The 22,894-nt window shown below is 43.1% G+C and overlaps 1 protein-coding gene across 8 annotated transcripts in view; it reads left to right on the top strand.

The window, feature by feature from the left end:
• Plce1 (phospholipase C epsilon 1) overlaps window positions 1-22,894 on the top strand; it is a 314,749-nt gene that overhangs the window by 204,406 nt on the left and 87,449 nt on the right. For all 8 annotated transcript variants that reach the window (XM_029472801.2, XM_029472803.2, XM_021151795.3 and 5 more), the window contains 4 exons: window positions 5,622-5,767; window positions 8,957-9,215; window positions 10,946-11,151; window positions 20,692-21,367. In XM_029472801.2, coding sequence (XP_029328661.1) covers window positions 5,622-5,767; window positions 8,957-9,215; window positions 10,946-11,151; window positions 20,692-21,367 — 1,287 coding nt within the window. The remainder of the gene's footprint in view (window positions 1-5,621; window positions 5,768-8,956; window positions 9,216-10,945; window positions 11,152-20,691; window positions 21,368-22,894) is intronic.

The following is a 22,894-nucleotide window of genomic DNA, read 5'->3' as shown; positions in this document are numbered from 1 at the left end:
TAGCTAATGGTAGAGGGCTTATCTAGCATATGCAAAGCTTGGAATTCAATCTTCAGTATTGGAGGAAAAGAAGGTTGAAAGGGAGAAAAGACGGGAGAGAGGGAAGGAGGGAGGGAAGAAGGGGGGAGGGAGGGGGGAGGGAAGGACTTGGAAAGGAGCATTTGTAGAGAAACTTTAGGCTATAGGCATGATCCATGGGTTAGGATCATCTGAGTAAGCACAAGCCTTCAGGGATAAGCTCTTAAACTGGAGGGGCTTAGCCATGGGAAGTGGTTTTTGCATAACCATGCATGAGTCCTGGAGTCCTGGTTAACTTTAGCTCCCAGGATCTATGTTATGCCTACTCTCACACAGAAACTCTTACCGACAGACACATAAATATTCAGTCAACAAATTGTGTGTGTGTGTGTGTGTGTGTGTGTGTGTATGAATTGATCCAAGAATCTGATTCTCTGCTTATTCATACTGACCATTGAAATAAGGCTAAATAATCTACTACATGTAACATTCCTGTTTTCTGGGCATTCCCTATAGTAGAGCAATCGTGCTGTATGTGTTCTCATGTTTTCCTTTGTGACTGATATGGTGAAACGTTTTCTGAGCTGGTAGCACCCTTCATCGCTACTTGGTAAATATAACTTCCATTTATGCTGTGGGCTACACCTGATACCACCGAAAATTTTTGTGGTTTTTTTAATCACTTATTTTGTTTCACTGGTAACATTCTTTTTTTTTTTTTTTTTTTTTTTTTTAAGATTTATTTATTATATGTAAGTACACTGTAGCTGTCTTCAGACACTCCAGAAGAGGGCGCCAGGTCTCATTGCGGATGGTTGTGAGCCACCATGTGGTTGCTGGGATTTGAACTCTGGACCTTTGGAGGAGCAGTCGGGTGCTCTTACCCACTGAGCCATCTCACCAGCCCCACTGGTAACATTCTTACCACTTAGCACCAATAAAATCACAAATATACTATGTCATCATAAGAATTGCCCTCCAAGTTTGTAAGCTATGTGGTGTGTTTAGGCTACGTGCGGTGTGTGTGTGTGTGTGTGTGTGTGTGAGAGAGAGAGAGAGAGAGAGAGAGAGAGAGAGAGAGAGAGAGTTAGTTTATGATAACAGTGCTTATATAATCTCAACAACCAAGGGCCCTGGGGACTCACACTCAGGGATGGAACAGTTGGTTTAAATTATGTTTCCATGTGAAATACAGTATTGCTATTTTTTCCCTAGCATGTGGGAAAGTGTATGGGAAATGATTTGACTGATAGGAAATAAATCTGTGTGCGTGATCAGGATTGAGACACAAAGGAGGGGTGGGTTCTGCTTCTCTGGGAGGAAGGCCGCTCCTGGGTGAAGTTAACCCTTTCCATTCACTGCCTGGTAGGAATAGTCAGAATAATTCAAGTGACTTTCAATACTGGCCGAAAGTCACAGGACTCAGCCAGGCAGTGGTCTCAGGCAGGAGCTGGGTGACTCTGAAGAACCATTTTAAATCTTCAGAATCCCATTTCTACTTGGAAAGAAAAGTTTGACTTGGTTCCCATTCTAGGTTAAGGTCCATCAAACACAAACCAAGCTAAAGGAAGAATTGGCTAGCTGCACCAAACCGAGACCAGTCTTTGTTGGCAAACATTTCTTCTTGGTCCAGCAGAGCCAAGGTTTCATGAACTGACTGTTACATGGTGAGGAAACGGGCTTGGAGAACAAGCAAGGAGTTTTGCTGGCAGCTACAGGGGAGCTCAGATTAAGAACCCCATAGACTTCCTCGGATGATGTAGGAAGGGTTTGTCTTGGTGGCCTGATTCCAGGTCTGTTCGGATTTTGCCTGCAGCTAGCATCCCCCCAGAGCAAGGAGATAACAGAGGGGCATACTCAGGATGTCCTGGATGTTGGAGTGACAGGTTTTACTTCAGCTTATATTGGAAAGGAGTTGGCAGGTTCTGACTCCAGTGCAACAACCACCAGAATGTAGCCATGTTTAATCGGTTCAGCTTATATTGGAAAGGAGTTGGCAGGTTCTGACTCCAGTGCAACAACCACCAGAATGTAGCCATGTTTAATCGGTACCCCGCACCATTGCCACCATTTTCTTTTTTTTTTTTAATTGGCTATTTTATCCATTTACATTTAAAATGTTGTCCCCCTTTCCGATTTCCCCTCCAGGAACAATTCTGGGTTAAAAATGTTAAGGTTGATAGATGGCCCTATCCCTCAACTTGGGGCCGTGCATTTCTACTGGAGGTGGTCTCTACAGGTTCTATCTCCCATTTGTTGGGTGTTTTAGCTAATGTCATCCTTGTTGGGTCCTGGGAGCATCTAGCTTCCCTAGCATCTGGGACTTTCTAGTGGCTACCCCCAGTTCCCCATCCCCCACTGCTACATGTTTCTATTCAATTTCCTGATCCTCTGTACTTCTCTCCTGTCCCTTCCCATACCTGATCCTGCCCCCACCTTTTTTCCCTTTCCCTCCTCTCTCCCTCCCAAGTCCTTCCCTTCCTCTACCTCTTGTGATTATTTTGTTCCCCCTTCTAAGTAGAATTGAAGCACGCATGCCCTGCTCTTCCTTCATCCAAAGCACCATATGGTCTGTGGGCTGTATCATGGGCATTTTGAGCTTTTAGGCTAATATCCACTTCTCAGTGAGTGCATACCATATATGTTCTTTTGTGTCTGGGTTACCTCACTGAGGATATTTTCTACTTCCATCCATTTGCCTGAGAATTTCATGAAGTCATTGTTTTTAACAGTTAAGTAGTACTCCATGTGTAAATGTACCCCACATTTTCTGTATCCATTCTTCTGTTGAGAGACATCTGGATCATTTCCAGCTTCTAGCTATTATAAATAAGGCTGCTATAAATATCGTGGAGCATGAGTTCTTCTTATATGTTAGGGCATCTTTTGGCTGTATTCCCAGTACCAAATCTAAGAACACATCAAATTGATCATTCACCATGATCAAGTAGGCTTCATCCCAGAGATGCAGGAATGGTTCGATATACAGAAATTCATCAACATTATAACCATTTGCATATTTGTTTCTGTGGAGGGACAAAAAGGTGTTGAACATCTATCCTATACATTGTGGTTTGGGATGGGTCTTGTTGATGGTAGTTTTTCTTTAATTATCTTAGGGTTACTTTCTTGATTTCATTCTATCTCTATCTTCAAATGTATAGCTCCAATTTGAGTGCTTAAGACAGTGTTTCTCAACCTTCCTAATGCTTCGACCCTTTAATACAGTTCCTCACATTGTGGTGACTCCCAATCATAAAATCATTTTCGTTGCTATTCATAACTGTAATGTTGCTACTGTTGATGAATTGTAATGTAAATATCTCCATTTGCCAATGATCTTAGGCAACCCTTGTAAAAGGGTAATTCAACCCCCAAAGGGGTCTCAACCCACAAGTTGAGAACCACTGGCTTAAGAGGATCCACCCAGGACCATGTAGAAAAAGAAATGGTCACATTTCATCAGCTGAATAAAAGAATACTAAGCTGAGAGTCCTAGTTTTTAAGTATTATAATCTCATCAGAAAGTTTTTTTGTGAATAAAAACTCTGAAACATAAACTCTTTTTTTGTTAATTTGTTTTATTCTTGTTTTTTTGTTGTTGTTGTTTTGTTTCATTTCTTTTGTTTCCTTTGTGATACTGGCTATCAAACCCAGGGCCTGGCAAGCCAAATATTCTAGATCTGAAAAACTGGCATTGGACATCCCCCTATGGTTGGTGCTGACACTAAACATCATTAATTCTTATTGTTTCCATTTGTGGGCAATGTGCCCTCTACCTTGAACTCCTATGTCCTCAGATGTCTGGGTCACCATGAACTCTGTTCAGGTCACACTCTCTCACAGACTGAAGAAAGAGTTGTTCCTTAGGTTTCAGCTCTGTTGCTAACATGTCTTGCAATTAATATGGTCAACAGCAGACTACTGGTCACCCTCCCATGAGTTAGCCAAGATGGAGCTCAACTTGAAGAGCTGTGGCCAAGCACCAGGATGAACAATAGTGAAATAATTTCAGAGCAGAAAGAGATCATTTAAATACCAAATGTCAGAAATGGGATGTAGATGTGAATTACTAAATTTTATACTCTGGTAGGAAAAAAAAAAAAAACAAGTCACAGTAGAAGAATGTAATCCTGGATTTAGAGCCAGAAAACATTCCTGTGTATTCATTCACACAACCAACAAATGTCAATCCCAAGTCTAAGGCAAGCCTTTGCTACCTATTTTGCCTGAGGATCTTCAGCAGCCTCTTGGGGTACTTGGGGTACTAACCATCCCTGAGTCTGTTATGAGAGGTATATGAGATGTCAGAGTCAAAGTACTTAGGATGGCTCCTGGTACATAATAATTATTAGCTTTTATTCTTCTAGTTGTTTTGTCATTTGAAGAATATAGTAGATTAGTATGTGTAAGAGATTGTTCCAAGTTTGAGGACTCCTATAGAAGCGGGAGAGGAAGGATTGTAGCGCCAGAGTGGTGAAGAACACCATAAGAAAACCCACAGAATCAACTAACCTGGGCCTATAGGGGCTCCCAGAGCCTGAATCAGGGAGCCTGCATAGGATAGACCTAGGTCCTATGCATATATGTTACGGTTGTGTGGCTTGGCCTAACAGGGAATCAGGAGCTATCTTTGGCTCTGTTGCCTGCATTTGGGACCCTTTTCTCCTACTAGGCTGCCTTATTTAGCTTCAATAGGAGAAGAGGCACCTAGTCCTACTGCAACTTGATATGTCAAGGCTGGTTGATACCCGTGAGAGGCCTCTCCTTTTTTCAAGAGAATCAGAGGAGAAATGATGGGGTGAGCTAAGAGGAGGGGAGGGGAAGGGAGGTAGAAGGGAAGAACTGTGTGGAGAAGAGGAAGGGGAAACTATGAAGGGGAGATAAAGTTAATTAATTCATTAATTCATTAATTAATTTAGAAAAAAGTGATTGTTCCAAAATATTTTTGTATTTTTGGTTTAGTATTACATATTTTAATTTTTTAAGATTTATTTATTTATTTATTTATTTATGTGTGTGTGTGTACATGCATGTGCACAGAGACACTTATGAACATGAGCTTATGTCATAGAAGGCATGTGACGATCAGAAGACAATGGTAGAGATTTTATTCTCTCCTTCTACCATTTGGATACTAGGGATCAAAATTAGGTTGTCAAACTTTGATGACAGGGAGGGGCTGCTACTTGCTCAGCCATCTTAACTGCCCTGATATGTCTGATACATTTCTTGCTTGATAAATGTTTTCAATGTATGGGCTAAATGCATTGACTGCCTTTAATCTTCATGTCCACTAGCCATATTTCAAGACTATCGAAGGGACCTATTTTTTTTATATATATAGTCTTAAGGAATCATGTAGATTGAGAGTGATTTTATGGTTGCCTTTTCCAACCTTTTATTTCAGATTGGGGATGAAGATGCAGACCTATTGGTTCTTCAGGAGCCATATCAAAGCAGCAACGGATCTGAGTTTCATAGTAGAGCTCCTTGCTTACTTCTTTTCCTAGTTCTCAAATTGATTTTTTTTTCTTTAAATATATATAGAAGTCAAGTTTCTAGGCTATGTCTTCAGTGAATGTCTGCCATCCATCTTCCAGGTGAGCTCCTGGGTAACATGGCTGATCCTCACGGCAGGCTCCATGGAGGAGAAGCGGGAAGTCTTCTCTTATTTGGTGCACGTGGCCAAATGCTGCTGGAACATGGGCAACTACAACGCTGTCATGGAGTTCCTGGCTGGCCTCAGGTAACAGGTTCCTCTTTCTAGTCAGATAGCTCTGAATCAGTTCTCTGGACAGCCAGCAACACTTACTGGGATAAGCTCCACGCCCTGGTCCCTCAAAGAGAGAGGAGGAGAAAGGAGAGGGAAGGCAGGAGGGGTGTGTGTGTGTGTGTCCAGGAGTTGAAGGAGCAAAAAGTCCTACTTGGCTGGCTGTAGTCATCTCTACTGTCTCAGAGATAGATGCGCACAGTCTGAGAGTTCCTTCCTAGTGACTCCCTGTCTGCTCACCACTTGCTTTTTAAGGGCCTCTCACTGCATAGTTACCTAGTATAAAGAACAACTCTAAGGAGCAGGTGTCTACTTTTGACCCATCTTTCCAAGGTGTCCCACATATGCTCACTTGGCTACTGGTGCCTGGGTAGAACCTGACGGTGTTGGGAGTGTATATTGGAGAGGTTTCTTTCCCTCATTTTGAACCTGGTGGAAGTGGAGAGAGAAACAAAGAAGGGTCAAGGACAAGGTATTATTCCTAAAAGCTTACCTGCCGTAGCCTTCTTCTAGCTAGACCCCCCTCCTCCTAAAATTTCCAAAACCCTCTAAAATAGCACCCCCATCAGGAGGCAAGAATCTCCCCACATGTTTAAATATATCTGTCAAAAGTGTGATTCACCCTCTGAGTGAATTCAATTCACTCAATTTGCAGGTTTTATATCTAGTCCTGGGGTCCTCTCTCTTATGTTCAGGGGTCACCTCATCTAACAGGCAGGCTTTTAATGATAGCCCGAGCTCAATGACCAACTCAGCTACCATTCAGGCCCAGATCCAGGGCATTGAGTCAGCCCACCCCAACACAGACCCCATCTATGAACTACTGGAAGATGTGAAGGGCCCAGGTCCTGCAGATCCAAAGCTTCAGGGTCTCAATGACACAGGGCAACAACAGGGTATCTGAAAGGAGTCCCAGTGAGCAATCAGTATTAATAGTGTAGCCAAAGCCAGAGGCCTTGAACCCGACCAATGACTCATTGCAATGGATTCAAGTAAAGATGGGTGCACTGTGGGACACACGGTGACACACTACAGCTTCCAAGACGAGATGTTTGGTTTGGGGAGAGGGTTTTTTTGTTTGTTTGTTTTTTTATTTTGGAGGGGAGGTTGCAAGGGCAGAGGGTGGATCTAAAGGGAGAAGATGAGTGGGATTGCGGTGTGTTGATGTGAAATTCACAAAGAATCAATAAAACGTTCTTCGAAAAAGCCAAGGATCTAGTCCTGATTTTGTGTAAAATAAAATTGTTTCCTCTCAAAAAGAAAATAAGTAATAAATAGCCCAAGCTCAGTTCCTTCCATAGCTTCTACTGTGGCTGGACTCATGAGAGATACCCTCACTGCCTCGTTAGTTAACCCTGTAAAGGCAGAACCCATCTACAGAGCCAGCTCTCTCTGAGTCTTTGGGCAACTCCATCAAGCTGCCCATATTTAGGTGAGAGTTGCACAGTAGGCCATGATCCACACTGCCCAGGATGAGTGTCCAAGGAGTCCACTTAACACACCCAGCCCCTGAGGCTGAGTTCATGCTTTTCACATAAACCCTCTCACAATACTCTCTATGGGGATGTTTCCAACTGTCTGGGTTCCCCGTGTGGGATAAAGGAGGGCAAGAAAGCGTCGTGGGCAGGGCAGTCCCGACACCCCTTATGATGCCATGAGACTGCTTTTGAGATTGCCAGCTACAGTGTCACCTGTTGATCTCAGCAGCAGCTTCAAACTAGGAAAAAATCCATTTAATATGTTGTTCTGTGAATCATACATCGAAACAAGGTCCCTCGGGTGGTGTGGAGCTAAGGTCAAACTTCATTCTGCGGAAAGTTGTTGCTGCTAGAGTCTAAGCTAGCAGGCTTCGTGTACACCTCTGAGGGACTCAAAGATCGGGAGGGATATGTAGGACAGGCTCTCTGTGGACAAAGCCTGATATATTTGTACAAACCACGTGTTCTGGTTTCTTTTCTGTTGTTGTGATTAAAACAAATAAACAAACAAAAACCTCTGAGCAAAAGCAACTTAAAGAAGGAATGTGCTATCTGGCTTACTCTTCCAAGTCATAAGTCTGTCACAGAGGGAAGTCAGGGCAGGAACACAAACAAGAACTTGGAGCAAAATCTTGGGAGGAATACTCCATGCAGGTTTGATCTTGCAATCATATTTAGCTTTTTTTAAGCAATATTTTATTAATTATTTGAGAATTTAATACATTGTATTTTGAATATATCCATCTTTCCCCCATCTCCTCTTATTGCCATCCTCCTCCGTCTTCCCATCCCTCCTCCCATCCATTCCCATCCAACTTAGATATTTCTTCTTCTTTTCTTTTCTTTTCTTTCTTTTTTTTTTTTCTTACCACATAGAGTCCAGTTGTGTCACCCAACCAAAAGTAGAGCCCGACTTGGAATGTGGTCAGCCTACCAAGGATCACATCATTAAAGAAAACTGGCTTCCCCTCTCCCAGCAGCTACCCAATGCTATTAGCTCCTCGACTAGTAGTGGGAAATTTTTGCCTACTTTCCACCCTCCCCGCTGGGATTTTTTTGTCTGGCCTGAATATGCACAGCTCTCCTGCATGTTGTCACAATTGCTCATGTGTGTGACTGCCCCTTTTTATCTGGAAGACAATTTTCTGACCCTTTTCTCTCCTACAGTGTTTCCACTCACTCTTCCATGAAAACTCCCGAGCGTCGGGAGAGGGCTAGGATATGTCTCTTATTCTCTTATTTTGTCTTTTGATCAATCAAGGGTCTCTGTGCTTATTGTCATCTGCTACAAGAAGTTTCCCTGATGAGGGGTGGGAGATGCTCTGATCTAGGGGCATAGCAACAAATCATTAGGAGTCATTTTATTATGATGTCACAAAACATTACTGATGGGTTCCTTCCAAGGTCTGTGATCTATCCAGTCACAGGATCTTGGCTCCTCTCCCATCTCATGGAGTGGGCCTTAAATCCAATCAGGAAAGGGTTAGTTACTTTTATACCATCTGTGCCACCGTGACACCAAATGAAGATAGAAATCCTAAATAAATAAATAAACAAACAAACAAATAAGAACACAGGGGGAAAACCTATGAAGTGACAATAAACTTTATGGAATGTTGTCTACATAATGTAAACTACACTGTCACCCCTTTAGGCTTTTTAAAAAAATGTCATTTATTTGCAATAGGTCAAGGAAAGTTCTAAAGATGTGGCAGTTCATGGACCAGTCTGACATCGAGACCATGCGGAGCCTGAAGGATGCCATGGCCCAGCATGAGTCTTCCGTGGAGTACAAGAAGGTAGTGACCCGAGCCTTGCACATCCCCGGCTGTAAAGTGGTCCCCTTCTGTGGGGTGTTCCTGAAGGAGCTCTGTGAGGTGCTTGATGGTGCCTCTGGCCTCCTGAAGCTCTGCCCACGGTACAGCTCCCAAGAAGAAGCTCTGGAGGTGAGCCTTTCCGAGCGGGCAGCCCCCGAGAGGCTCACCCAGCCTTCTATGTACTCACTGTACAATGGGAAGTCACTTTCTGAGTCTAGAGCAAGCCTTGGTATTGTTTATGTGTAGAAAGAGGTCCTGGAAAGTTCTGGAGAAAGCAACACCAGCCGTTTGGGAGTTGATATTGTTACACCAGGCTTAATGTGCTATTGTTGAGCACAAGGGGGGATGTGTTGCTGGATTTCTGTTGTTTTAATTGCAAAAGTTGATTAAGTTTTTGCTATTGGGGACAGCTATCTCGATTTAGATGATGACATCAAATGAGACCAGTAACTTACAGATCAGTGGAATAAGTCAGCAGTGCCTTCTCCTCATTCATGTACGTGTGAATGTACGTGCCATCCAGACACTCTGGGCTCTGCCCCTTCTGCCCCCACTCTCAAGAATGGTGTGAGCTTTAAGTCAGGAGATTGCACACTGAGTAAGGGGCACCAAGAGGCTCACAAGATATAAGGAAACCTCCCTCTGGGGTGTTTAAAGGTGAAATAAAAATGTTTGAAATGTGTTAGGGAGATTTTTGAGGCATTATGTATTTGAAAATCTAAAACCCGAATCCAGAGTCCTTCATGTTCTCATCTGTGTAGATGGCCACACTCAATACTGACCCTTACACACACACACACACACATACACACACACTCACATTCAACACACATACACTCACACCCACACATACATAAAGATACACACACTCACACATACATACACATACACACATGCACATGCCATGCACACACACACACTCACATACACCCACACATATATAGACACTCACACATACACACTCACACACATACACACATGTACAAACTCATACACACTCAACACACACATACATACACATGCAACACTTACGGAGACACACACACACACACACACTAGCATCCCTTCTTATTTGAAGTGGGAAGACTCAAAACTTCAGCCTATCTCATGTCACCCGGGAAGAGAAGCATCACATGATCTAGGAAGACTTGAGATCCCCTGATATGGTCTGGTTACAGACACTGGCTGATATTTCCTTGGTCTTAGCAGCTGGTATTAAAAGTCCAGTAAATAAAAGAGGCAGCTTTAGAAGGCCTCCCATCCTCCACTCTCCTCCGCTCCCTGCAGTGGAGGACCACTGCCTCTTGACTGGTTTGCAGCTCTTCCCTCTGATTCTGGAAGCTTCCTGATCACGAGCAAGCCACAATCGTAGCTTTAAAAAACATCAAGAAGCTACTGTCTTCCTGTAGCACACATGCACAAGGCCACCAAAAGACAGCTTTTAAATGTTTTTCTAGAGTCGGGTCACTTCATCTTGTTCCATGTCATGGAGATCTTTACTCATTCTCTTCTCAATTCCCATTACAAGCATAAAATGAGTGCCCTCCTCTGTGAAGTGGCTAACCTTGTCCCTAGGGAGCCATGAAATAATATTGCTTTTTGGGTTATAAATTCACAGTGCAGTTTAGATTCCTAGAGGTGCTGGAGTTGTCACAGCAAGGAAGGAGCAAGTTCTGGGATTTCATGGGGTGAGGTGAAAACAATAGGAAATAAAGCTTTTCTTGGAGTCTCTTGGCTCCATTTCAGTGAAATAGGCTCGGAGGTTGTTATTTACCACTGTTTTGATTTAGGTCTCCTCGATGTAGGTTGTTCAGACATGGTAAGTTGCAACAGTGTATTCTTGAACTCTTTTTCTGTAGTTTGTAGCCGATTACAGTGGACAAGATAACTTCCTACAACGAGTGGGACAGAATGGCTTAAAGAATTCAGAGAAGGAGCTCACGGTCAACAGCATCTTTCAGGTCATCCGGAGCTGCAGCCGAAGTTTGGAGATGGAGGAGGAAGACAGCGCCAGTGAAGGGAGCGGCTCTAGAAAAAACTCCCTGAAGGACAAAGCCCGATGGCAGTAAGTCCCAGCATCGGCGTGTCTGTGGGTGGGTGCCGCACCAGCGTGTCTGTGGGTGGGTGCCGCGTCGGCGTGTATGTTGGGTGGGTGCCTGTCTTCTTTGCTCCTTGACTAGTGTTCTTCCTACTCAGTTCAGTTACACAGAAAAAAAACTGATCAAAATGTGTCACTTTCATGCTTAACCAAGGCTGCTTCAAACTTCACTAATTCTGAGCTCGAATTTACCTTTCCTATGTTGCTCCCTTGTTCTTAAATTACTGCATACATTTAACTTTTTCCATAAGTTGTAGCCTTTTTAAAAGAAAATGATTTCTTTATTTTTTTAAACTGATAGTAAAATTTTAGAACTGTGCGTACTAATGGGGTATATATTATCCCTATAAAAATAGCTAAGGCTGTCCTGCCATTTCGAAAACATCAATAACTGAGTTTCAAGATTGGAATCCCAATCTTTTATTCACTTTATAGTTTTTGTAATAGTGGCTTCTATTAAATTCTGGGTAGGGTGCTGGGGAGGATATTAAAATATTTTAAAATATACCAGGGTCCTAGGTATTGAGTGATACTCAAAATCAGTACTTTCATAGGTCCACCTGAGATCTGCAGTTCTAACATCTCATTTTGAGTAACACTGCAAAAGGGGATATTTTAGTTAGGCCTACACACGTACCAAAAAAAAAAAAAAAAAAAGATGAGGAAATGAGGAAGAGAGGGAGAGGGAGAAGGAGACGAAGAAGAAGACGACGACAATGACAACCAACAACCTGTCCTAGAGGCTGCAATATGTTACACAGTATACCCTTTTGTCCACACATCTTTACTTGCAAATGCTCATTGCAATGAGGCACTGGTCTGTTTCAAGGCCTCTGACTTCTGTTACACTCTCTGCACTGGATTCCCTACACTATCTGTACTGGTTCCTCATTGGATCTCCTATCAGGTATCCTGTTGTTGCCCTGTGTCATGGAGATCCTGCAACTTTGGACCTGCAAGACTGGCCCTTTCATATGCCCCAGAAGATCATAGATGGAATAGACATTAGGATGGGTCAACTCAGAGCCCTGGATCTAGGCCTGGGATGTAGTTGAATTAGTCAACCTGCCACCTTTTCTGGAGCCCCACCACCAGGGTGAGCTCTCCAGCACTGCAATGGCTAAATCACCCAAAGGCTGCAGCCAGCACGGGGGAGGGTCTACTCTCCTGGTGCCTTGTCCTCAAGCCTGCTCACCAGAACCTTTGCCTGTGTTGTGCTGCCCAGGGAGGTGCAAGGCCCACTCTCCTGAGCTGCAACTAGGGGATTGAGTACAGCTCTCCCATTCTCATTACCTCAGCCCAGCTTTCCTGCACTGTGAGGGTCAAGGAGGCGGAAGACACCTCTCTCTTGTTAACAGTACTCCTTGCCAGGTGAGGGCAGGGTTAGGTCTCCTGTGCTCCTGCCCTTGGAGCTGTTTCACCACAGTCCTGACACCAAGCAAGGATGTCGTAAAATAGCTTTAAAATAGTTTGTTTGTCTTTCACTAGAAACTGTAATTTGTAGATCAAAGCGTATTCCTTTGTGTGTTTGTGTTTTGTTTGATAAAGCAACTGTGGATCTTTGTCTTCAGCGTAATAATTTTTGAAAGTTATTGCTTGGTTAACATATAGAAAATGGGTTTCAATGCAACATTTCATAAATATATACCATTATACTTTTTATTATATTCTGTTCTAATTGGCTCCCTCAGTTTTCTCCTCCATCTCTCTCCTTTATAACTGACTATGCTCAAACAGCCCCTCCTCTGAGTTCAAGACACTTTTATTCCATTACTCTATCCTCACCCCCATCTTTTGACATCTTTTTCCATTTTCCTTGGGGCTTTACTATATCTGTTGCAGAGGTCTTTCCTTGGTTAGGATTCTTTTCTTATGTGTTTTGGAGGTTTGGTTTTGTTTTGGGGGGGCAGGGGCATGTCTTTTGTTTGTTTTGAAACAGGATCTCACCATGTAGCTCTTGGTGTCCTAAAATTCACTGTGTAGACCAGATTGGCCTTGAATTCACCAAGATTCCCCTGACTGCCTCTGAAGTGCTAGGATTAAGGGAGTGAACCATCAAACCCCATGCCATAGGTGTTTTTAAGCAGCTCTAAATGAGAGGTTTTTTTCCTGATTTCTTTCTTCATAATTTTACTACTGACATAAAGGAAAGCTACTCACTGACTTTGGTATATTAATGTTGTATCCTGCTACTTTGCAACGTTCATCCTCTTGTAATATTCCCATTGGGAATATTGATCATTTTTACCAGTAAACTTTGAAATGTTAATTCAGCATTTTACCTAGTTCAGTGGTTGAAGGAGCTGAGTGTTGGCTGTGTAATTCTGCTGTAGCCCATACTTCTGATGGCTTAAGTGTCACTTCTGCCTTTGTGTGAGCACCTTCTGACTGGGGATCTCACTTTTGAGAACCGGCACCTCCAGTGTCACCACAAAACTACATCATCCAAGAAAAGGAAACAAGGAAAGCCCAATGGGATTGCCATTCTTGCATATAAATCAGAAAATTGGGAAACCACTATCAGTTTTGCCATTGAGTTACAGTTTATTTAGGGTCAAAGTTGTAAATAAATCCAGTGGAGGAATAGAGGAGCCAGAGGGGCAAATGGGGGAGAAACAAGATTAAATAAACCAAAGAAAGTGTGGGAGTCAAAAGTGTAATGAAGGGCAAGAGGGAAAAGCACGAAATTAGAAAAATAAAATAAAGAAAGGCTCTATGATCATGAGCAGACCCGTGACCAAAGGGATAAGTGAGAAAAATAAATAAATAGGAAAAATTAAAATCTGATAGTTTTTTTTAAGCCTGTGGGTCCAAAACACTACTAAGAGTGCAGTAGAAAGAAAAGCTAAAAGGGAGACCAGAAAAAGAAACTGTCCAGAAAAAACATGGGTGACAAAGTTGGGTAGATGTATAAAGGGGAATAAAAAAATGAATACACAGCAGGGTGTGTTTGCACACGCCTTTAATCCCAGCACTCAGGAGGCAGAGGCAGGCGGATTTCTGAGTTCGAGGCCAGCCTGGTCTACAAAGTGAGTTACAGGACAGCTAGGGCTATACAGAGAAACCTGTCTCAAAAATCAAATCAAAACAAAACAAAACAAAAAGAATACATAAAGATACACAAAGCCTTTTAAAACACAATAAAGTGAAATAGTCATAAAAGCATTTAAAGGGGGATTTGGTGCCCAGTTCTTCTCCTCCATGCTGGGATCTTGTCTGGCTTGTGCTTGAGCTGGTCTTGAGCATGATGTCACAATTGCTGGGAGTTCATGTGTGCCCAGAAAACATTGTTTCCTTGAAGTCACTCACCACTTCTGGCTCCTAGAATCTTTTCTTCTTCGGCAAACATCCCTGAGCCATGAGGGAAGAGATGAAGGATCGACATCCCATTGAGGGCTGAACATTCCTATGTCTCTTATTCTCTCTCATTGGCTAGCTGTGAGTCTCTGTGTCAGGTGGAGTCTACTGCAAGAAGTTTCTCTGATGAGGGATGAGGGATGAGGGATGAGGATCGAGGGATACACTATATGGGTATGGCAGAATAATACTATTGGTTCTCCACTAGGGCCCAGAGGAGATGTTGATGTTTAATTACTGCTGGCAAGGAAAAGGTCAGTTTTGTTCAATGGAGTGACTTTGGTACACTGAGCACACTCCAGGGCAGACACTACACCAGTAGCAGTTAGCTAACACAAACTGTGTCAGGGAGTGGCAAAAATTTGTGTTGGTAGGGGAGGGGCAGGAGAATCTGGGAGGACTTGGGAAAGGGGAATGAACATGATCAGAGTGCATCCTGTCACAGCCTTACAGAGTTAAAGAAAGCATTTAAAAATAGAAAAAAAGGAAAAAAGAAAAACACACAGGAGGAAAAAAAAAGATGAAGAATTAGAGTGAATTCTGGGACATTGCTGGTTATATAGATCGGGGGAAAAGGTAAGTCAGATTTCAGGGTATATGCAACAGGGAGACGGTGGGTCAGACCCGTGGATATTTTACTTTCTTAAGGTTTATGCAACCACTGGTCCTGTTTGGGGCAAGCATCTGATCTTCTCTTTTTTGCACACCAGGGCCCTCTGCTGGCTACACTTGGCTTTGCAGTCTACGGTCTAGGCACTTTTCTCCAGTCCTCCCAAGAGTCCCCATTCACATTCCGTAGGATAGTTAATGTAGCTCAGAGGTTTCTCCCAAGTTCATTGAGAGTAGAAGAAGAAGTCATTCTACTAAGATTTATACAAGTAGATCTATCTTTGTGCTTTCAAAATCCACTCAGCTTTAATTACCTTGCTGGAGGGATTCAGCTTTGGCTATCAAGGGTTCTACTGCAACTCCATGCCAGCGCGGTAGCTCCAGAGGTTGCTCAATTTGCTGACTTTTGGCTCAAGGCTGTTAAGGGCCAGACTGGTTCTCAGTTGATGGGCTCTGCTTCCAGCCATTGAGGGCAGAACCACCTTTTCCTATGCATTTCTCTTCCTGGCCTTCTGTCACGTGCCAGCATCCAGCCTTCACATTCTCTACACTACCCCCCAAATTTGTCTCTTACGCTTGCGGCTAGGGCCAGTTGATTCTGATTCCTCGTCTTGTGAGTCTTCCCTTTTCTTTAGCTGCCAGGGTAGCCCAGTTTTCAATGACAGACTCCCTTGGGATGGGAGAGCCCTTCAGAGCTGGCTGAATTCTCTTCCACTGCTGGCTCTTCCCACAAAAGAAGTCCCCATCTCAGCAAGACCTACAACTGGATTTGAGACTCACGAGAAATGTGGATTTGTCTGTGGTTGGGACTGCCAGTATCTTCCCTCCAGAGCCATCTGACTGTATACCTTCCAGATGACATTTCTGTTTCTGCTTTCCTGTGCCAGGGATCCAGGCCACCAGTGCTGTGCTTAGTGTGTTGGCCTTCTGTTTCTCTGCACCTTTCAGCGATCCTGTTGCCACTTTTATGGATTTCCAAAGCTCTACCTCTCTTTTAGTAATTCTCTCTCTGTCTCTTTGTCTCACTCTCTCTCTGTCTCTCTCTCTTTGTGTGTGTGTGTCTGTCCATCTGTCTGTCTGTCTGTCTGTGTCTGCGTCTCAGGGAGGTAGCTTCTAGTCTGCATCTGACACGGAAGTTACCTCTTATAAGAAATTTATTTCCATTTTTCTATTTATTCCTTTCCTTTTTTCCTCATCACTTAATCACCTATAGCCTAAGAACATTCTTTTTCACTGTCCACTTTCCAGATCCTGTTGTAAGCATCCTGAGAATGGGGGAAGAAAACCGCAAAGATGCAAATATTTATTTCACAAAGCTGGAAAGACATATTGAAATCCTCACTTTCAGACCTTTGTCCTAAGGAGTGGAAGTAATTTCCTGGCTCTTAAGTGACTGCTACTCTAAAAGGAAGCCCTGGATGCATGGCAGAGAGGCAGGATTTCATAGGTTTCCCCGCAGCCATCCCAGTAACCACTGTTTCCTTATTTGCCTCTGTCCAGAGCATCTTGTGAAAATGCCCCGTTCAGAGTGTCTTAGCTCACAGTGTTTTTCAGGTCCTAAAGGACAATGGAACTGGGCTTTATTGAATTTAAAAACAATAGCCTCCAGCTCTTGTTCATAAGTCAATGCCCAACTCAGTGAAAAAAAAAAGATAAGAAATGAAGAAAAAAGGAAAGAGGAAGAGAGGGAGGAGGGAGGGAAGGAGGGAGGGAGGGAGGGAGGGAGGGAGGGAGGGAGGGAGGGAGGGAGGGAGGGAGGGAGGGAGGGAGGGAAGAAACCAAGCAATCTATCTTATGATCCTTCAGTTTACCCAGCATGCAGTGTGTTAGAATTCCTCTCAAAACCTTTAGCTACTCCTGCCAGAAAACTCAATGGGAGTACTCATAGAAACCCCAGAAAAAGCGATCATCAAAAGCTTATATCCAGCTGGGTGGTGGTGGCGCACCACCCAGCACTCAGGAGGCAGAGGCAGGCGGATTTCTGAGTTCGAGGCCAGCCTGGTCTACAGAGTGAGTTCCAGGACAGCCAGGGCTACACAGAGAAACCCTGTCTCAAAAAAAAAGGAAAAAAAAAAAAAAAGCTTATATCCACAGGGCTGGAGAGATGGTTCAGCAGTTAAGAGCATTGGCAGCTCTTCCAAAGGACCCGAGTTCAATTCCCAGCACCCACACAGCAGATCACAACTGTCTATAACTCCAGTTCCAGGGGATCTGACTCCCTCTCTCTCACCCATATATACACCAGACAGACAGGCAAGCAAAACACCAATATCTATATCTATCTCATGGCCTGACACTGGGGAGATGACTAAGTATGTTTGCTATGCTAGCATGAGGATCTGAGTTCAGATCTCCAGCATCCATGTTTAAACAACAACATAATGTGCCCATAATCCTGGCACTGAAGAGTTGGAAGCAGGATTCCTGGGACTTGCAGACTATCCACTTTAGTTGAATGGTGAACTCCAGGTACAGTGGGAGACCATGTCTCAAAAACTAAGGTAGAGATCAATTGAAGAAGACATTACCAACCTTTGGCCTCCACACCCAATCCCCACCCCCTACTCCTACACACACATCCAAGGTCTCAGCAGAAAATGAATAGAATGAAGAGACTACCCGAATGCCATTGACGGCATATGGTGTGCTTATAGGTCCTCTGTACAGATGAGGAAGCACCTAGAAAGCTGAAGACACTGGCTTAAGTGATAAAGAGCACAGCTAGAGCAGGAAGCTGAGCAGAACTTCTGCCCAGCAGTACTGAAGACATCATCTATATCCTAAGAACATTGCTGGAAAGCAGCAATCCTTGGCTTCTCTTCATACTACTTCTTTGGACTTGGAACAGTTCTTGTCTTAGTTAGGGTATTGCTGTAATAAAATACCATAACCAAAAACAACTTGGGGAAGAAAGGGTTCATTTTAGCTGACAGCTTGTAGTCTGTTATCTAGGGGCTTCAAGGAATGTACTCAAGGAAGAAATTGATGCAGAAGCCATGGAGGAAGCCTGCTTACTGGCTTGTTCTTCATAGCTTGCTCAGTCTGCTTTCAGACACACCCAGGGCCATCTTTCCATGGATGGCACCGCCCACACTGAGTTGGACCCTCCCACATCAATCATCAATCAAAGAAAAAAAAAAAGGGCACCACAGGTTGCCCTTAAGACAATCTATTGGGGATATTTTCTCAATTGAGATTCCCTCTTCCCAAATCACTCCAACTTGTGTCAAGTTGACATGAAACAAGCCAACACTGGTCTCTGTTAGAAAATAACTGACTAAATAAATAGCTAGCTATAACTGAGAAAAAGGATAAGTTAATTAAAAGCACAAGTTTTGCAAAAAGGTAAAACTTAAAAACACTGTTTTTTTTTAATCACTTGGAGTAGCTGTAACAAGTCATATGGAAAGTTGATATTCTTCTGTTTTAAAACATAACATTTAGTCTTTATCAGTTGGTGATTCCTGTTCAAATAGTCATTGTAAATTTCTATAAAGTAATAAACAGTTACAAAGAAAATATATAAGCATGTTGACACACAGGCTTTTCATCAGGTATCCCTAGAAAATCGGTCAGATATCAGTTTCTGGTTTCTAATACCGAATACCATAGAAGCTCTTCAAAGGAGGGGTTAAAACCTTCTTTCCGTTTTCATGCCTAAGAATGATGAGGTGGTTTCTCTGCTGGCTGACTACATCTTTGATCTGGTTAACATTGCTTGATTCATACATAAATCTTATTTTTCCATCTTATCCATTTTCATAAACCCACAAAAAAATTGTCTCCCGGGGGACACAGGCTCAGAACTCCATAAAATCCACTCTGTCTTATCAGAGACAAAAGATGCTAGTAGCTTCCTGCTTAAAATGAATTTATTTCATTACAAACAATTGTCAATTTTATTTTGGAAATTAGCCCTTGGATGAATTCTTTTTAATGGAATTATTACCATCTGGCATTAGTTACCTTTGTATTTGAAAATAAATACTGATGCCAAGAAAGACTGCCTCCCTGTACCCCCTACATATGTGCATAGCTTACCTCATCTCTGAGAAGCACAAACAGACTTCAGAATAGCCATGTCTTAGTTAGGGTTTTACTGCTGTGAACAGACACCATGACCTAGGCAAGTCTTATAAGAAACAACATTTAATTGGAGCTAGCTTACAGGCTCAGAGGTTCAGTCCATTATCATCAAGGTGGGAGCATGGCAGCATCTAGGCAGGCATGGCACAGGCAGAGCTGAGAGTTCTACATCTTCATCCAAAGGCTGCTAGTGAAAGACTGACTTCCAGGTAACTGGGGTGAGAGTCTTAAGCCCACACTCACAGTGACACACCTACACCAACCAGGTCACACCTATTTCAACAAAGCCACACCTCCAAATGGTGCCACTCCCTGGTCCAAGAATATACAAACCATCACAAGCCATATCTTTTTTTTTTTTTCTATTTAGATACTGTTTTTTTTTCATAATACCTGTAGTTTTTCACTGGAAACACTTTGTTACATTAAATTAAAATCACAAATTCTGTGTCTAAATTACCAGGTTATGTTTTAATCATTATCAATGCTCACAAACTTTCAACTTTAGTTGGTTGGTTGATTGGTTGGTTGCTAGGTTTCTAATATCATCCTTGAGTAAAAAGAAGCAAGCTCCTTTAGGTAAATGGCTGACTGTGGGATGGAAGCAGGGAGCGAAGCCGGGAGCCTCTTACAGTGCCACAATGTAGCGAGTGCTCCAAAGCAGATCAACTAACCATCCACGCAAACAGATCTGAGTCTGTGAAAGAAGCACAAGCCAAAAGAGCTTCTAGTGGGACCAGATAAATAAAGTAGGATTAAGTTATAACTCACTCAAAGCATTAGCTAAATATCCATAAGTCCCTACAGTAAGTATCTGGTCTGTAAAATTGATAAGGAAGCAAACAAATGGGGGGAAGAGATAAATCCCCTGTGCAGAAGAATTCCAAAAATGTAACATGTAGCCTCTCCATTCCCTAGGAGGTGGAAGTGTAACACCTCTCTCCTTCAGTGTAACCTGGATTTAGTGATTTGCATCTAATTAATGTATATGGAAAGAATCTTTAGAAAATAAACTAATAATAATAATAATAATACATTGGGGTATGAAGAACACTACCTCAGTCATGTTTAAGGTCCGCATCAGTGGGTTGTCATGTTAGAAGTATGTGCAGTTTATAAAGTGTGATAAGGATATTGTTTTATTGCTGTTCCATTCCTCACCCAACCCCATAATCTTGGTCTCATTTTGAGCAAAACACCAGACAGATCCTAACTAAAGCTTCTTCTACAAAATGCCCAGTCGTACTTCTCAAAACCGTCACAGGCACCACAAAGCATGCCCGTGGTCAGGTGCCTTGTAAATATAAATAAGTTACCCAGTGTTGTTTAGCATTTTACATTTCCCATGCTTTCTTGAATTTATAGCAGAATGAGAAATCATCTACTGTGTGTGAAGAACAGGCTCTGTGTTGGTCCCCTTCTGGTTATAAGACTTGTATCTTTTTTTTCCATCAGGTTTATAATTGGAGATTTGCTGGATTCAGAAAATGACATCTTTGAGAAGTCCAAAGAGTGTGACCCCCATGGATCCGAGGAGTCACAGAAAGCCTTTGACCATGGGACAGAGCTTATCCCATGGTATGTGCTGTCCATCCAAGCGGATGTGCACCAGTTCCTATTGCAGGGGGCCACAGTCATCCACTATGACCAGGACACACATCTCTCGGCCCGCTGCTTTCTCCAGTTGCAGCCTGACAATAGCACGTTGACCTGGATGAAACCTCCCACTGCCTCCCCAGCCGGCTCCAGACCCAAGCTCGGTGTGCTTAGTAACATGGCCGAGCCCGGCAAGTTCCCATCCCCAGGCAACGCCGGGGTGAGCGGCCTGGCAGAGGGAATTCTGGATCTGTTCTCAGTGAAGGCTGTGTACATGGGACACCCTGGCATTGATATACACACTGTGTGTGTCCAGAACAAACTTAGTAGCATGCTTCTATCAGAGACGGGGGTCACACTGCTCTATGGGCTTCAGACCACGGACAATAGATTACTGCACTTTGTGGCGCCAAAGCACACCGCTGAGATGCTTTTCAGTGGATTGCTGGAACTCACTACAGCTGTGAGAAAGATAAGGAAGTTCCCTGACCAACGACAGCAGTGGCTTCGGAAACAGTATGTCAGCCTCTATCAGGTAAGGGGCGCATCCAGCCCTCTCCCTCGAGTTGTGCAATCCTCAGGAGCATACACTTGGCATTTAAACTACTAGGCTCCCAGCCCTGTCAGTTACTCCGATGTACCCGTGGGAAGCTTTCCTTAGCCTCCCAGGGCCAGCCGGTTTCCCTGTCTAAAAACTGGAGATGAGCTGAACTTGTGTCTATGAGAGTCGATAGAGCGCACAGTGTGTAAAGACAAAGTGTAAATTGATATGCATGTCTGCTCATGGTGGCGGGTCCTCTTGTTATCCTGTGTGAAAACAGTGACAGATCAGTGCATTTCTCAGATCTGGGAAGGAACCCTTCAGACAGGCGTCTCCCCAACTGAAGGTCTCAGCTGAAAGCATCATTTCAGATAAACTAACTAGACCAACCTTTGTGATATATATATATATATATATATATATATATAAACATTAGAATATTGAGTGGGTGACTTCCACATACATGTTAACACACAACACTCTGCCATGCACTAGTACCAAAAGAAATTACTTAGTTTTATTAGTTACATTTTTTGAATATCTGTGTGATTTTTCTCCAGAATTGTGTTAACAGCCCTGTGAGAGCATTGCTTTATTCCAAGTTTGGAAAAATGTACATAGAAAATAAAAAATATTTTTTCAACTTCAAAATGCACTATAATGAAAACCAGGGAACTATGTAATGATGCTGATGTGGATGGTGGAAGAGATATGGTCCCCATAACTTTGTCAAGGACGTAGTCAAGGGCAAAGCTAGGGCTCACAGTTCTGAGTATTTAAATGGAGTTGTGGGCAGCTGGGAAGATTAAATATAGCAATATCAGATAAGCATCTTGGTTATAAGCAATGGACACAAATTACTCGATATATGCCTTGGGGGGAAAAAGCTTAACCAAAGGGTGTGAATTAGTTTTATGGTCTTCATAGAACAGAGATGTCAGCATGTTAAAGTACATGAATTTTTCTAAAAAGATTTTGTTTTCGTTTTTTGGTTTGTTTTTCCCAGAGACAGGAACTGGCTGTCCTGGAACTCACTCTGTAGACCAGGCTGGCCTCCAACTCAGAGATCCACCTGCCTCTGCCTCCCAAGTGCTTGGATTAAAGGTGTGTGCTACCACTGTTCGAGTTTTGCTTTATTCTTATTTTTTAATTAATTATGTATCACTGTGTGTCTGTATGTGGGTGGTGCATGGGCAGGTAGGGGCCGGTCAAGGCCAAAGGCGTCGAATCCCCTGGACCTGGAGTTATGGGCAGTTTTGAGTCACCGTGTGGGTGCTGGGAAGCAAACTCTTGTCCTATAGAAGAGCAGCCTGTGCTCTTAACCACTCAGCCATCTCCTCCAGCCCACACGAAGAATTTTTTTATTGACTCTCTTTCCTAGCAAAGAATTTTATGATCTGCATATTATTTTCAATGAATCAAAATCTATTTACAAGAGCTAGAGAGATTGCCAGTGGCTAGAGCACTTGTCACTCTTGCAGAGGCCCCAAGTTCAGTTCCTAGAATCTACATTAGGAGGCC

This window comes from Mus caroli, unplaced genomic scaffold, assembly GCF_978045245.1.
Source record: "Mus caroli unplaced genomic scaffold, Mus_caroli_1 scaffold_20, whole genome shotgun sequence".
NCBI classification, from domain to species: domain Eukaryota; kingdom Metazoa; phylum Chordata; class Mammalia; order Rodentia; family Muridae; genus Mus; species Mus caroli.
Note: the sequence above shows the minus strand (reverse complement) of the source record. Positions and strands in the feature narration are given on the sequence as shown.